This window comes from Cyrtonyx montezumae, unplaced genomic scaffold (genome assembly GCF_038088225.1).
Source record: "Cyrtonyx montezumae isolate F1298 unplaced genomic scaffold, pur_monq_1.0 scaffold_18, whole genome shotgun sequence".
Lineage (NCBI taxonomy): Eukaryota > Metazoa > Chordata > Aves > Galliformes > Odontophoridae > Cyrtonyx > Cyrtonyx montezumae.
Genome location: NW_027071914.1, coordinates 4231965 through 4246107, shown reverse-complemented (window position 1 = coordinate 4246107; position 14143 = coordinate 4231965). Strand labels below are relative to the sequence as shown.

Genomic DNA, 14143 nt, shown 5'->3' with positions numbered 1-14143 from the left:
TAATGGGTGTCGTTCCTGGCAAGCCCACATTGCTGTACGCTCAGCACACTGCTATTGTTGGGTGCTTGTCACCAGAATTAGCGGTACGCTCTTCCCATAAAGGCCTTCTGTCAGCTTGCCAGTTCGGTAACTCCGCCCAAGTGTTTCTAAGCAGACACATCTAGGAGCAGCTCCCTGCCCTATGGGTGGGAATGGGCTGCGCACACTGCACACAGGCACAGAGCTCTATTATGGCACAGCCCAGCACGCGGCCGGGATGGAAATATGGCCCCGTTTTGTAACTGCTTAAAATTCCAAGGAAATTTCAGTCACTCAGAAGTGTAAATCCACACAAGATAACCCATCAAAGGGCAAAAAAAGCGCCAAATCAGTCTTTGAGTGATATAACCGATTTCTAGAGAAGGCAGAGAGGAATACAGAAGGGCTGTTCCATAGCTCCACAATTCCCCCTTTCCTAGAACGTTTGTGCAGGTAACATGGCTGCTGTCACCTGCTGCTACATTGCCACCTTATCACCTCACGTTTTCCTACTGCAGGAAGCCCTTTGTCAAAGAAGGACTGAAGACTGCACGTGGCACTTCTGCTTGGTGCACTGTGACTGCAGCTTGCAGATGCTTGTGGTACCACAACAGCAACAAGTGGTACCACAGGCTGAGCCTCGCTCACCAGCCCTGCTCTCAGGTGGGTTCCAACTTGGGAACAAACTGCAGTGCAGCTGAACTTGAAGCATACAGTGAAGTATTAAACCGATGGGTATTTCAGAAGGATGAAATACTAGCCTGACTTCTGTTTGATTTTTTTTTGTGAATGCACATGATAGACTGAAATGCATACGCTGAAAAAGACAGTGCAGTTATACAATTAAAACAGTAAAAAAGTTTCTTTATACATTATTACTTTGAGCTGTCTGAGCTCATAAATGACACATGAAGGCCAGTGTGGGATTAACAACCTCTAGGAAACAGAAGGTTTGCCTGAAGGGCTGTTGGCAATTTCAAGGTGATGAAGGCTTAATTATAAACCAACATTAACCATGCGATAACAAGAAACTTTGCTGCTAGAGGACCCATCTTTCAAGTGAAGTAAAACCATACTTCTTATTTCTCTTGTATTCTTTTTCTATAAAAAGTGAGAGGTGATCCTACATTTCACTGCCCACTCTATTTCAGAGAGAACTAGCTGCTATACCCAAACATGGCTTCGGAAAACTGCTTTTTTCGTGGTCTGTCCCTGCATCCCATGAAGCGCAGTCACACACTATAAAGCCACCTGCACCAGCGCAAAGGAACGAGATGATTTATTTTGTGCATCACTGGAATACACTATAAATTACTTTTACAATACATTTGAGATCTCTGTACATAAGATGAAGTCCTAAAAGAGTAAACTTTGATCATTTGAACTATTGTCTGCCACATTAAAGATTTCTTACAACTCAATAAAATTTTACTCGATTTTCCTCTGGTATTTCATAATAAGATCTATTTAAAAGGCTACACAAGTCGAATTCACAAGGCTGATAAAATAAATTGGCCATGTTCAAACCTCTCAGGGGCTTTTGTTCCTTCTTTCAGTTACCCATTTCACTGTGCCTGTCGCCTGCTGCCAGCTGTATCGTTTGGATGAATTGAAGCATATCTCCCCCCTCCTGACATGCAGCAATGCTGTCTGCATCTTGAAGCTTTATTTTATTGCCTTCGACAACAACATTAAAGGACAAGAACAATTTCCTTTCCCCTCTCAAATATATTATCAGAGATTGGAGAATATGAGGATCGAATGGATTCAGATGCATTTTTCTTGTAATAACATGATTCTAGACAGGATAAAGTCTTCCTGCTTCTCACTCTTTCTGCATAACTTTGCAGCAATGAGGGCAAAAAGTAAACATATCAGAGAAAAAAGAAAACAACTGGTAACTATGCAGTTAGATATGACAAATGATCCCAGAGCAAAGAATAAGCACTTAAATTCCCATACTAATCCATCTCAGAGTTCACTGAGGTGCAAATCTTTTCATCACCTCCTCAGCTGGCGCCTGTACTGCTCACACCCAGGATGGCAAAACACAAAGGTTAAAAACCCTCCCTAAGGCAGCCTTGTAGAGCCAGCTCAGCTCCCAGGGGTGACGAAGCCATTTGTCTTGAAGAGTGATTTCCCCTGCAGAGTGGGGGAGACAGTCGTATTAATTTGGGCCTTAACTATCTCTCTTTCAATGAAGGAAAGAAAGAATTTGTTACTTGGTCTCTAATGGAGCAGTTTGCTAGCAATTTTCCCATTTCAAACATCGTCTCAGCTGCTAATGTGTAATGTTTTGTCAAGCTTGCCTACCCATAACATAGACAAATCACTAGCTTGGAGAAAAAGAGAGAGGGAGTGAAGCATCAGTACCGATAATTCTCAGCTGTCAGATGAATAGAGCCTACAAATGAGACAGCCATGCTCTATTAACAGTGCCATCGAGCTCTTGCCTGAGATGTGTCAGAAACATCCCTCTGCATCCGGCAGCCATAAGCTCCCCACTGGGAGACAGCACACGAGCGGATGAGCAGGGCTGCTCCCTGCATCACGGCGCAAGCCGAGCTGTGGGGCTCACCGGGGCTCACATCACCCAGGCAGCTGAGAACTAAAAGCAGTCTCCAGGAGAGAGAGAGCATGAGATTGGATTAACGTGCAGCAGTGACCGTTAGCACTCGTCTCTGGTGGGATGCACACAGCCTCTGTGAAGGCTCTTGGGAAGGGCAAAATGTTTTCTTACCTCCTGCCCTGTAAGCAGGGATTTTCAGGAGCCAGTCAAGGGCTGTCTGGGGGAAATAACTCATATGTTCACCCAGCACTTTGTATTAGGGTGGATGAAACTTCCTAAGAAACAGAGAGCATGCTTGCTCTTGCCAAGGGGAAAGAACAACTGGATCATAAAAGCTGCTTGGACTATTATTTGACATTTATCTCACATTTTGGACTAGCATATCTTATCCTACATTTTAGACTTCAGTGAGAAGGAGTTCACAAATTTATTTTCAGTATTTAAGAGGAATAGATCACACTTAAAATCTGGTCGTCTTACTGCAACTATCAAATTTATTTTCAGTATTTAAGAGGAATAGATCACACTTAAAATCTGGTCGTCTTACTGCAACTATGGGCTGGAGCAGAACGTCATCCTGACCCCTTCTCTGACTCCATGCACAACAGGCTCAGGCAGCTGCACTGAAGGATTCACCTAAAGACAGCACTGCATAGGGGACACCTTCATGGGATAGGAAGGAGACCTGTCCTACAGTCACACTGTCAGCACTTGCAGCTTACAAGCAGTCATCACAGTCCCTCCTCTTTACACCGCAGCACTGCACAGGGCACTTCTCTGCAAAGCATGATTCAAAAACCCTGCAGTTCTGTTGCTTTGCAAAGTGTATATAGACCTACACGAACAAGAAAAAAAAAATCTCAGTGCACGCTTCTTGTTTTAACTAACAGACAGCTAAGGCCTTTAGTCTCTACCTTAGCCAAAGATTGCCACTATAAACATAAGCGGTTCTCCAAGATTTATAATTCTACCTTTCATCACAGTGTCTGAATGACTTCCAAATAAAATTAATATCTATTATGAAACGCTCTCATTAAGTCTGCCCCTCTGCGTTAGGAACCAGACAAGTGAGAGCCAGTGAAATGTCCACCTATATTAATACAGGGTGACAAGTAGGGTTTCCCTTCTTACTCTGATGTTTGGTGTTGATTTTCAAGATCCAGCAGTCAAGCTCCTCATGCCTCTGAGACATCCAACTAAGGGCAAATTCTCAGTGGACAAAATCTCACCAAGAATGAAGTGAGTTTTCAAACTACATATACCTAGGAAGTTTCATAGTTAACTCCACTAACCAAAAGGCATCATTCAGAATGAAACCACATCTTTTGATGTGTTCCTCCATACCATGCTGCTCATCTAAAATTAATGCTAGTGATATTGGATTTTCTGACACACTACACTTAATTTCATTTAAATTCACCCAGGACCCAAGTTAAGCATTGAATTTATAGTGGCAGTCACACTGGGAATCCACTGGCTCTGCTGTAGTATGTTAATTTTGTGCCAGGCAGTGTACAGACAGACAGGAAGACATCGGATAAATCTGTAGTGTGTTATTTTCCAAAACAGTTTTTGACACAATACCAATGTTTCAATCTGTACAAATAGAGTATGCCCCTGCAATACACCATGTTCCTGGGCGGTATTTTTGGCTCTTCCTATATACTGCAACATTACTTTCCCTTGCCAGTCCCACTGATTGATTTTCCCTGCTCCATCCTTGGAGGGAGGGTGCAGCACCCACTGAGCTTGCTGCCAGCACCTCAGCTGGCTCTCCCTGCACTCCATGTCTGTGACACCTCTTTGCAGGCTGCACCCAGATGTCAAAGCAGTGATTTTAAGTGTTCGTTCCTTGCCTGCAAGCTATCAGCAGTGGATATAATGAGTGAAGGTGCTAAAGTCTAAATGCAAGTTGTTTTGGGGATAAAATACAAAACATCCTCTTGCTCTTCTTTAACTACTTCCCGTCAGATGATATTTAGGATCACCACTGTACATTAGGAAGACCTGGGCTAGGATTAGATGGAGGTAATTTCCCTTCTCAGCAGACTTCAGTGGCTCCCACAGACTTGGGATCTGTTTTTGTAGGAACATCCTCTCTGGGATCTGCCTACAGACAGGTGACTGTGAGGAGAAACCTGGGCTAGAAGGAGTCCCTAGGCTGCTGAAAAACGGTCACCTCCAGCTCCCTGCTACAGAAACACAGCCAAGCTGTGTGCTTCATTCAACCAGCAGGCATGTATTGCTACAGGTTTGGGCTTCCAAGATGCTTTGGTGTGGTAACAGCAGCAGAGGCTCAGATCTCTCCTGAGCATGTTTTGTTGTGGCTGTTTATTGTTGTTATTGTTGTTGTTGCTTTGGTTTTGTTTTGTTCTTTTGCTTTGTATTTTTAATTTTTAAATCTGAAGCTTCAAGTCTATACTTGGGCAATGCACAGTCTCTGCAGTGCATACTAGCAATCAATACTTGGCCTACAGTTACATTTCACAAACGTAAACAAGAAGTAGTGGTTTTGAACAAACCAGCTTGGCAAAAGGTTTGGAAAGACATTTCTATTAGGGCATTTTGCCGATCTGAATCTCCTACTCTTTGCTGAGTGATATTCAGTTAACAAATCTGATTACTTGGTACTACTACTTATTGCCCTTTCTGGCCTTACCATTCATTTCTTATTAACAAGGCTAAATACATGTTCGTGCTGAAGTGATGTCTCTGGAGGAAAGAGTGACCAACAACAACAAAAAAACAACAGATCAGAAACTATGGCCTTGTAGGAGCAGTAACTCCTGCAGAGCTTGCCAAAGCAAATTTCACCTGCACATAACTTTTTAATTAATTTTTTTTTGAAGTGTAAATTTCACAATTTTAAAGAGAGAAAACAGTAAAAAAAATCACGTGGACAAAAGAATGAACATTATTATCATGGTATGAAGTCTAGATTCATCAAAACAACACCTTATAACACTTAGAGATGACATTAGTTGTTTACACAGATAAATATGTAGGAAATAAATCCTGCCCTGGTCTTACAGCAGAAATTCCCTGCAGTTACTGCTTGTATTATTATCTCTGATTCCTGTTTCTCTTCAACTATCTAAGCAAACAAAGCGCCTTCTTGACATTTCCCATAAAGTTGTATTTTTTCCACTGACTCTCAGTCTAAAATATTTTCTTTATTATTTCATCCTCCTTTTTGGCTCTTGCTATCACTCAGTAGAAGGTCATCTACCTATTTCTGGCCTGATAACAGAAATCTCATTTTGATATTGAGTGTAAGGAGCCAGTAACACAGTTTGCCTTGTGAAACCCAGAAAGCAGTAGTCAAATTTGACATGTGAAACTGTCCAGAGCCAATTTACAGCAGTGAATGAAAATCATATTATATGATTCAACTATAGGAGCCAACCTGATTCCCTACCCAGAGAATTTGCCACCAGAGGCTATTATGGAACATTTATTACTGTGTTCAGAAATACTGTGCTGGCTTCAGCTACAGTATTTACTGGAAGCCTGGGAAAATTAATATAACTTTCTTTTAGGAGGGAGAAGAATAACGTTGAATTCATAACTGTCTTCCCTCTACCCTCAAATTTGTAGTGTCCACACACCTACATTCTTCAGAAATGCAAAAAGCTTTTGTCTTCGCAAAGCTGAGGCAGTATTTCCATCCATCAGGACTTCCCATCACAGTGTTACTTCCATAGCAGCAATTCTCTGAATATTAAATTTGTCAGAAATGCACTAATTAAAGATGAGAAAAATGCTACATTTCATTTCAAAATGATTTTCTTGAAGAAATGTAGGTTTGTTTTCATTTTGACAGTCATGTAAAATATAACAGCCAAGTGCATTAGATCTTTCCTTAATGATAAAATTTAAGCATGTTTCCTAAGTGTATAAACTGTGTACCAAAATCAAGCACTATTCATACCTAGAAGCTCTTAGTCATCAATTCAGCTATCAACAGTGAGAATGATAAATGAAACCAGTAAAGAGAAGTGACTCAAAACTGACCTTAAGCCTTAGCTAGCTGCTGGTAGCAGGACTGCCAGCCTACTTTACTCTCATACTCTCTGCTCAGAAGGCAGACTAGAAGCTGTGGTTACCATCTCACCACATATGTCAAGATATGTATTTAGATTCATGTGTTTGTAGACTCCAGTCTGCAGATGATGGGGACTTGGCTTTACAGAGTAATTAGCGTAGTGCAACACGGGCTGCTCAAAACAGTTCCTATTGACTTTTACTGCAGCTGGGAGTCCTCAAGTGCTTCTAAATATCTAAGTTGAGTCAGCCAGAAAAGGAGGATTACATCATTAGTGACCACCCGTGGAAGTCTGTGCAAGTCACTTGCTTGGAATCAACTGATAAACCCACTGGCAAAAAGAGGCACAACCCAATTCTCTGAACAGCACTCATCAGATGATCTTCTTGAATGCCCTCATTTTAGAATTTTCCTGTTTCTGCACCAAACACATTCCATACATATATATATGTTATTTTCTATACTGCTTCAGCCTAAATTCTTAAGTATCTTAATGTCTTTATATAGTGAACTCAAAACCAAAAGATGCCATAACCAATGAAACTCATGTGTGACAGAAGTACAGAATCAACACCTCTGAATAAATGTTTAACTGGAAGAAAAAGTAACAGTTAAAATAGTTAATGCCTGTGTTGTTTAACTGTTGTTGGGTTTTAAATGCTCATGGTGACACATCAGGAAGGCTCTGAGGTTATGCTTCCTGCTCTGCTGAGCTGCACTGGCTCCAGTTTCACCCATGCTGCTCTGTCCTGGTGTGGAGGACTGGCCATGTCTGTCACCCTGGCATCCCAGCCTTGCTGCTGCATCCCCAAAGCCCGCTCTTCAAATTGTGTCCTAGGCTCGCAACTAACAATTTCAGTCTTTCTCCCCAAATATTCCTCTCTTTCTCAGACTCTTAACACTTCTATTGGTCTGTCACAGTTCACTTAGTTCCCAGACTTCCCCATCATCACATGATTTGCTGTTTCTTGTTCAGCTTTCTTTACCCCAACAATTTCCAAACGGAGCAGAGCCAGTCTTTATTCTCTTAAGCGTCTGTCCCAACCCACACTGCAGTCCTTGGCACTAGTGATTAATCATATCCTCCTCTTACACCCTCAGAAGGTCCTTCAGAGCAGCACTGCCAGATAAGATCAAGTCTGATCAGAAAATGGATTGTTTGGAGACTTTGTCTCCTCCCCGGTTCCTAGCTCAGCCCTCCTCTCCAATGTTGAGTCCATTCTGCACGTTCCCTACACATCATGCTGTCTCTCTGTTTCTTACAAGCATTTTATCTTACCCTTCCTAGATACCTTTAAACTTCTCCTTTTACTGAATATACTGTGCTAACGTTGTGATGTGATCACATCACTCATTTACCAGCAAACCATGAAGGCATATTTGTTTTGGTATTTCTCTTTAAGTAAATCTATAGGTGCTTAATGATTTCTGCTTTCATCAGAGCATTCATGTAAAACTTTTCCATGGCTATTCTCCTGTTTCTCTATCCTTTATTTTCTAATGAACATAACTTGCAACGAGGGCCTTCAGAATAATGCACCTAAGGGAAAAGTATAATAGGGTAGCACAACAAACTTCCATGTCTCATGTGGCAGAGGTCAGCAGCAAGGGAAAATTAGTATTATATGATGTCTGGTTTATGTCCTGTGACAAGGGAAGTGCCTGTTTTGCAATATTTTTTTTTATCAACAAAAACAAATTTAGGAATTCTTGGAAGCTTTGCTTGAAAGTTTCTGCCTATCCATATTAATGAAAAAAGAAAGGAGGAAGAAAGCAGAGTAAAAGATCTTTAATTAATGATGAAACATAGAGTAAAAGGTACTTCATCTTTAATGATCATGTTACAGTAACAGCTGTGTGTTTCAATTTTTCGGGACAGTTTGTTAGTCAAGGGCTCTTATCTGGCACAGTTTGGCTTATGAAGAAAGACTGAGTTGAGAGGAAATACAAGTAGAAAGCTGTAACTGAATGTAACTAATAAGCAAAGGAACTTGGAAATGCCCCAGGTGGTGGAGTAAGCACAGCATTTTAATACTAGCATATAAATATTCTGTATGGACTACAGTCTACAGAGGAAATGTCTTTTACGTGGAATGTGTACTTACAATGCTGGGTAGAAACAGATAAATTAAAAATACACCACCTCAAGTAATATCCCATAGGAATTTTGAAATGTGGTGTATGCAACAGTAACCCAGCAAAATAGTTAGTCCATACCATGTATTCCAAAAGCAGAATTTCACCTCTAGTACGAGACAGTTCTCTAAGTATTGTGTCCCGTTCTAGGCTCCCCGGTACAAAAAAGACTGGATGTCCTTGGAAGAGTCCAGCAGAGGGCCACAAAGATGATAAAGGGTGTGGAACACCTCACTTATGAGGAGAGGTTGAGAGACCTGGGTCTGTTCAGCCTTGAGAACAGAAGACCCAGAGGGGATCTCACCCATGTCTATAAATATTTAAGGAGTGGTTGGCCAAGGGACGAGGCTGGACTCTTCTCTGCAGCGTGTGGTGACAGGAAGAGGGGAAATGGCCACGAAGTGAAGCATAGGAAGTTCTGCACAAATGTGTGTGGTAACTTCTTCACAGTGCAATGACAATGCACTGGCACAGCTGCACAGAGAGGTGGTGGAGTCTCCTTCTCTGGAGATGTTTAAGACCACCTGGACGCCTACCTGTGCAACCTGGGCTGGGAGCTGCTTTGGCAGGGGGTTGGACTCAACGATCTCTGGAGGTCCCTTCCAATCCCTACAATTCTGCGATTCTGTGATTCTAAAAGACGATCAGAATCAGATCATAGGATAACAGGGTACAGAAATAAATGTTCAGGCAGCACCACTACACAGCTGCCTTTTAGGCAAAGGGTGTGACTTATCACCAACAAGAGGGAACAATCCTAAAGGGAAAAAAAAATATCAACCAATGCACAACCTCACAACTCTCTGCGTTGAGAGATGTGGGCTGCTGCACATAGGGAGAATTTGCTATGTTCAATAGCTACACTACAGCAAGAATACATTATTCTGCCTATTGTATCAAATCAAAAGACAGTCATTATTCCATATGTAGCTGGAATCTGACCTTTGGATGGATTTTTTATTGAATAAGTGCAGAGTAGACTCAGTCAAACTGAATTTCTGAGCAGTGTGATCAACTTCTAATAACACAGAATGGCTTTCTTGGTCAAAGGAATTTACGCCAGGATTTTTTTGAGAAAACACTGTGGCAGTAATTCTCCATCCTTCTAGAAACATTTCATTCTGAGTGGGTACCCTTTACTCAACTAGATGTGAGAATGTATAATACTTTGCCCTTGGATTTTAGGTTAATTGGTTGTTCTTTCTTTCCAGTACTTTCACAAAACAAATAAAAACTGCTTTACCAGAAGAAAAAGAAGTGTATGTGGCAATGTCATTGATGTCACTTGTTCTGATAGATCTACTTGAATTTCTTAAGATATATTTCATAAAGAAAGCAAACTTCACAGCGTTGACTCCATTATAAAGTCAGCAATAAAGTTTACGTGAGGGTTAGCTCACGTTACACTTTGAACATACTAGTCATCGAAATTTCTTCTTCAGAACTACTCTCACCAGAAATGACAATGAATTTGTAAAGGATATATGCAGGATTAGCACGATATAAAAAGATTATCTGTAGGCAAAGACTCAAACAAGCACTGCCTAAACTGCAAGAAGTCTGTCATCTAAATCATTAACGAGCTTCATGCAGCATTCTATGGAGCAAGAAGTTTTATAACCTGCAGGTTATGAAAGTTTCTCAAAATGCTACCTACATCTTGGCTCGCTATCCCATCATCTTACTTTAAGGCTCTCCAAGTTTTCCTCCACTTCCTGCTCTCCTGAATTGCTTTCATGAGTCACTGGGGCTAGAGATACTAGAAAGGAGACAGGATGTGAATATTCAGTGCTACTGTAACCACACTAAAGATCAACGTTTTCACTTTCTGACACTGAAATACACTGCTGCAGGAAAGTGCCACTTTCTCTTTCTGCAGCTACTGCTCTCCATGAGACTTTGGCACAGAGCCACAAAGACGATCTGATTTGTGCTAGCATTGTTCACATTACCAAGTTCTCCAAACCCAACACTAATCTGGGAGCAAGTCTGAAACCAGTCTCTTTTCTGCCTCTTTAAGAACCATTCAGCCACTCCTGCAAAATTGCTTGCCCTGCATCTGACAGAATTGAAAGAAGATTAATACTGACTTTTCTTAGCACATGAAACACAACTTATACATTCAGGATATTTTTAAGCTAACTTCCATAGATAGATAGAAAATTAAGTATTACATGTACATTTTATACGTGACAATCTAAGTGGACACCAACACCATCGATACGTTCTGAACTGTCAGGAGGCAAGTAAATAGGTGTTCAGAACAGCTTGTGTATGGGTTTATGCTTCCTGAAAATGTTTTAAAGGCTCTTGATATAAGCTCAACAATGGTAATTTTAAGATGTTGTTTATTTTCTGCATTCACTGTGCTAATATTTATTCCCTATTGAGGTATAAATCAAGCATAATTAGCTACTTCTAATTGTTACGCTGAGATAATAATCCAAACAATGTTGAGGAGAAACTTAAAATTACAAAAGCAGCTAATGAAGTCAGAGGAACAGTAGTGTAGTGTAGAACACTAGCAAGCTATACAGCACACAGTCTTCGCTGGCCATAACCCTTATATTCCTGGCAGACATAACATAGTGGAAATGCTTATGTGCAGCCCCACCAATTTACCTTTTATTCCACTGAATTTTGCAATGTAGCAGTATTTCTATAGCAATTAAAAGCTGCCAACAGACTGCAAAAATACCTGGATCCATACAAATTTTAGTATTTTACACAGTCTGTAAAAGCTGGTTGGATATTGGTAACCACTGCACTACAAGCTCCTAACAGGGAAAGAGCTGATCTGTGTCCCTTACAGGCTAACCAAAAGCAATTTAGTTTCATCTAATAGTACTTCAAGATCATGGCACAAGCTATAGACATAAAAACAAATGATTACAAATCTTGAAGGTAGTAAAAAGAAACAAGTCTGTATTTGATCCTTCAACACAAAATTTAAAAAAGATAAAGAATTGGGAGTAATGAAATGTGGCATACAAGAAATGGAAGGTAAAATCAGCAAGGACAATCTGTTCAGATGTCATACCTCACTTCATTACAAATGCAACCTGTCAACTTAGCATGAAATCCCTCCACCTCTTGGGGAATCCACAACAAAAGATAAAACAATCTGATTCGACAAAAACAAAAAGGGACTGTGCTTTTCTTGAGTATACAACTGCAACCCCGGACTGCACATAATGAGACAAGAACTTCACCTTATTTTGAGATAGGGAAACTTCAAACAGAATCTTAATCTATATCAAAGAACACTTTGAGCCCTTAAATCAAAAGAACACAGGCAAAGACTACAATAATCTGGTAATTACTCAGAACACAGTCTTCAAAACACGTGACTTTCTTTCACATAACAAGGATTAAAAATGGAGAGAAATGACAGTGAATAGCACACTATATTGGCACTTACATTTCCCAAATGTCCTCCGGTAGGTTAGCTGGAATTTCTGTTAAGCCCTTTCCTCGACAATCCACTACATTGTTGCTGCAGGTGCAGGCAGATGGGCAAGTGATGGAACTGGCACTGCATGATGGTGGCTCAGATTGGGAACCTGAGACAAAATGAAATCACTCAATGCAAGTTTTGAAAAACGACTGCCTGATATTTGTCAATAAAGTACATCAGCCTCCATATCCTTCTACTATGTTAAGTAATAATTTATTTGGATTCAGTGAATGTAATGTGCTATAAATTAACTGTGGAAAAAACATTTAAAAGGTTACTGTGTGCTCATCCTTCCTCAGTCCCCATTCAATCAATTTTAATTCGTAGACACTTCTACGGTCTCCTCTACAATCAACAAAATTAATTTATTCAAAGATTTAGAAAACAAGCCTAAAGATTGAGGATATCTCCAAAAGGTGTCTCTGCCTAGAAGTTTCCATTGCACAAACTTTTACATACTGAGAGAAGACTGTCACCAACAATTACTTATATTTTTGAAATGCTGTAAGCTGTTACGGTATGAATACAGGAAATAGAAAGCTCATTTTTTCAAGATTAGACAAAGCACTTAATGGAAATACACACAGAGAATTATAAAATGTAAGTTCAAAACATCATATGCTTGGTCAATCTAATAATTTCAAAGAAAACCAAGAAACTGGAAGGCAAATATTTAGCATGAGGATACTGCTCTATATGCATTCTGATCAGTACATCAGACTCAATTTTAACTGCCAATAACTTTTTCAAATCTGTACCAATAATACCATTTTTTCTTAAATGTTAATGATTCATATGTCTAAATATATCTTATTAATTTTGATATATACACACACACAAAGAAAAAGGTCTTGCCACACTAATTAATTTTATTAAAATGAAGCAGTTATTGATGTATTTATGGTAAGTCAGACTTCCAAACTACATATAACAAAAGAAAACTCAAGAATCTTTATGAGCTATGACCAGACACAGAGGACTGAATTTGAATGCTTCTGGTGGTAAGAAGTGACAAAACCCTAACAGAAATAAGAAAAAAAAATGGTACTTTTCTAGATTATGTAGATTATACTCACCAAATATACTGAGAACTAGAAGAACTAAAAGATCTTAACTGTGGTACCACAAATAATTTGAAAACATGGCAAGCTGCATACAGTGCCTGGGGTTTCTTTTGGAAAAGGCATATGATGGGCACTTTCACAAATTGTAACTGCAGGATATATTATTATGTCAATTAAAATATTTTATGTACGTATAAACACTGCAACATTCTTATAAACTCTTTCTGTTGATTTATGCCTAAATACCCTCTGGTTTACCCCTTAATTGTGCAAAGCAAAGTCAACTCACTCATAGTAAAGCAAATGTACATATGCATATATTTATAAAGATCTGAATATGACATAAACATCTGATATGTGACCAAGATATTTAGGAAGCAGAATTATGTAAGAACTGCTTTTGAAGACTAGCAGCTAGAAGGCTTTTTGCATCTGAGGAAGAATAAGATCTTAACATTGCTGGGTCAGATGTTGCTGGTGGACTGTCTTAATTTTCTGAAATGTTGCTCATGAAAACACCAGAAGCCCAGCAAAGCTAGTTCCAGTGTGTGTTGCTGGAAGTGCAAGCAGCTCCAGGCAGCCTGATCTAGGGGGTGGCAACCCCGCCCGATGCCAGGGGTTGGAACTAGATGAGCTTAAAGGTCCCTTCCAGCCAAGCTATTCTGTGATTTCAATTCTGTATGAAATGTTGCCAAGGTAGTATTGTGTTTGAAATTTCTTTTTACTGAGTCATGAGTAGACTTTAAGTCAGGACAGCAAAAGAAAAAATTAAATTTCAAAGCACTGTAAATTTTAAATACAGCCTTTTTTAATGCTAATCAGAGCTGTGAGCGACTCTGCTTTGGCAGTCCAGC

General features: G+C 40.0%; 1 protein-coding gene across 1 annotated transcript in view; it reads right to left on the bottom strand.

The window, feature by feature from the left end:
- The window catches only part of SLIT3 (slit guidance ligand 3), a 464100-nt gene that overhangs the window by 147005 nt on the left and 302952 nt on the right, over positions 1 to 14143 (bottom strand). The window contains exon 9 of the mRNA XM_065734486.1: positions 12190 to 12331. Coding sequence (XP_065590558.1) covers positions 12190 to 12331 — 142 coding nt within the window. The remainder of the gene's footprint in view (positions 1 to 12189; positions 12332 to 14143) is intronic.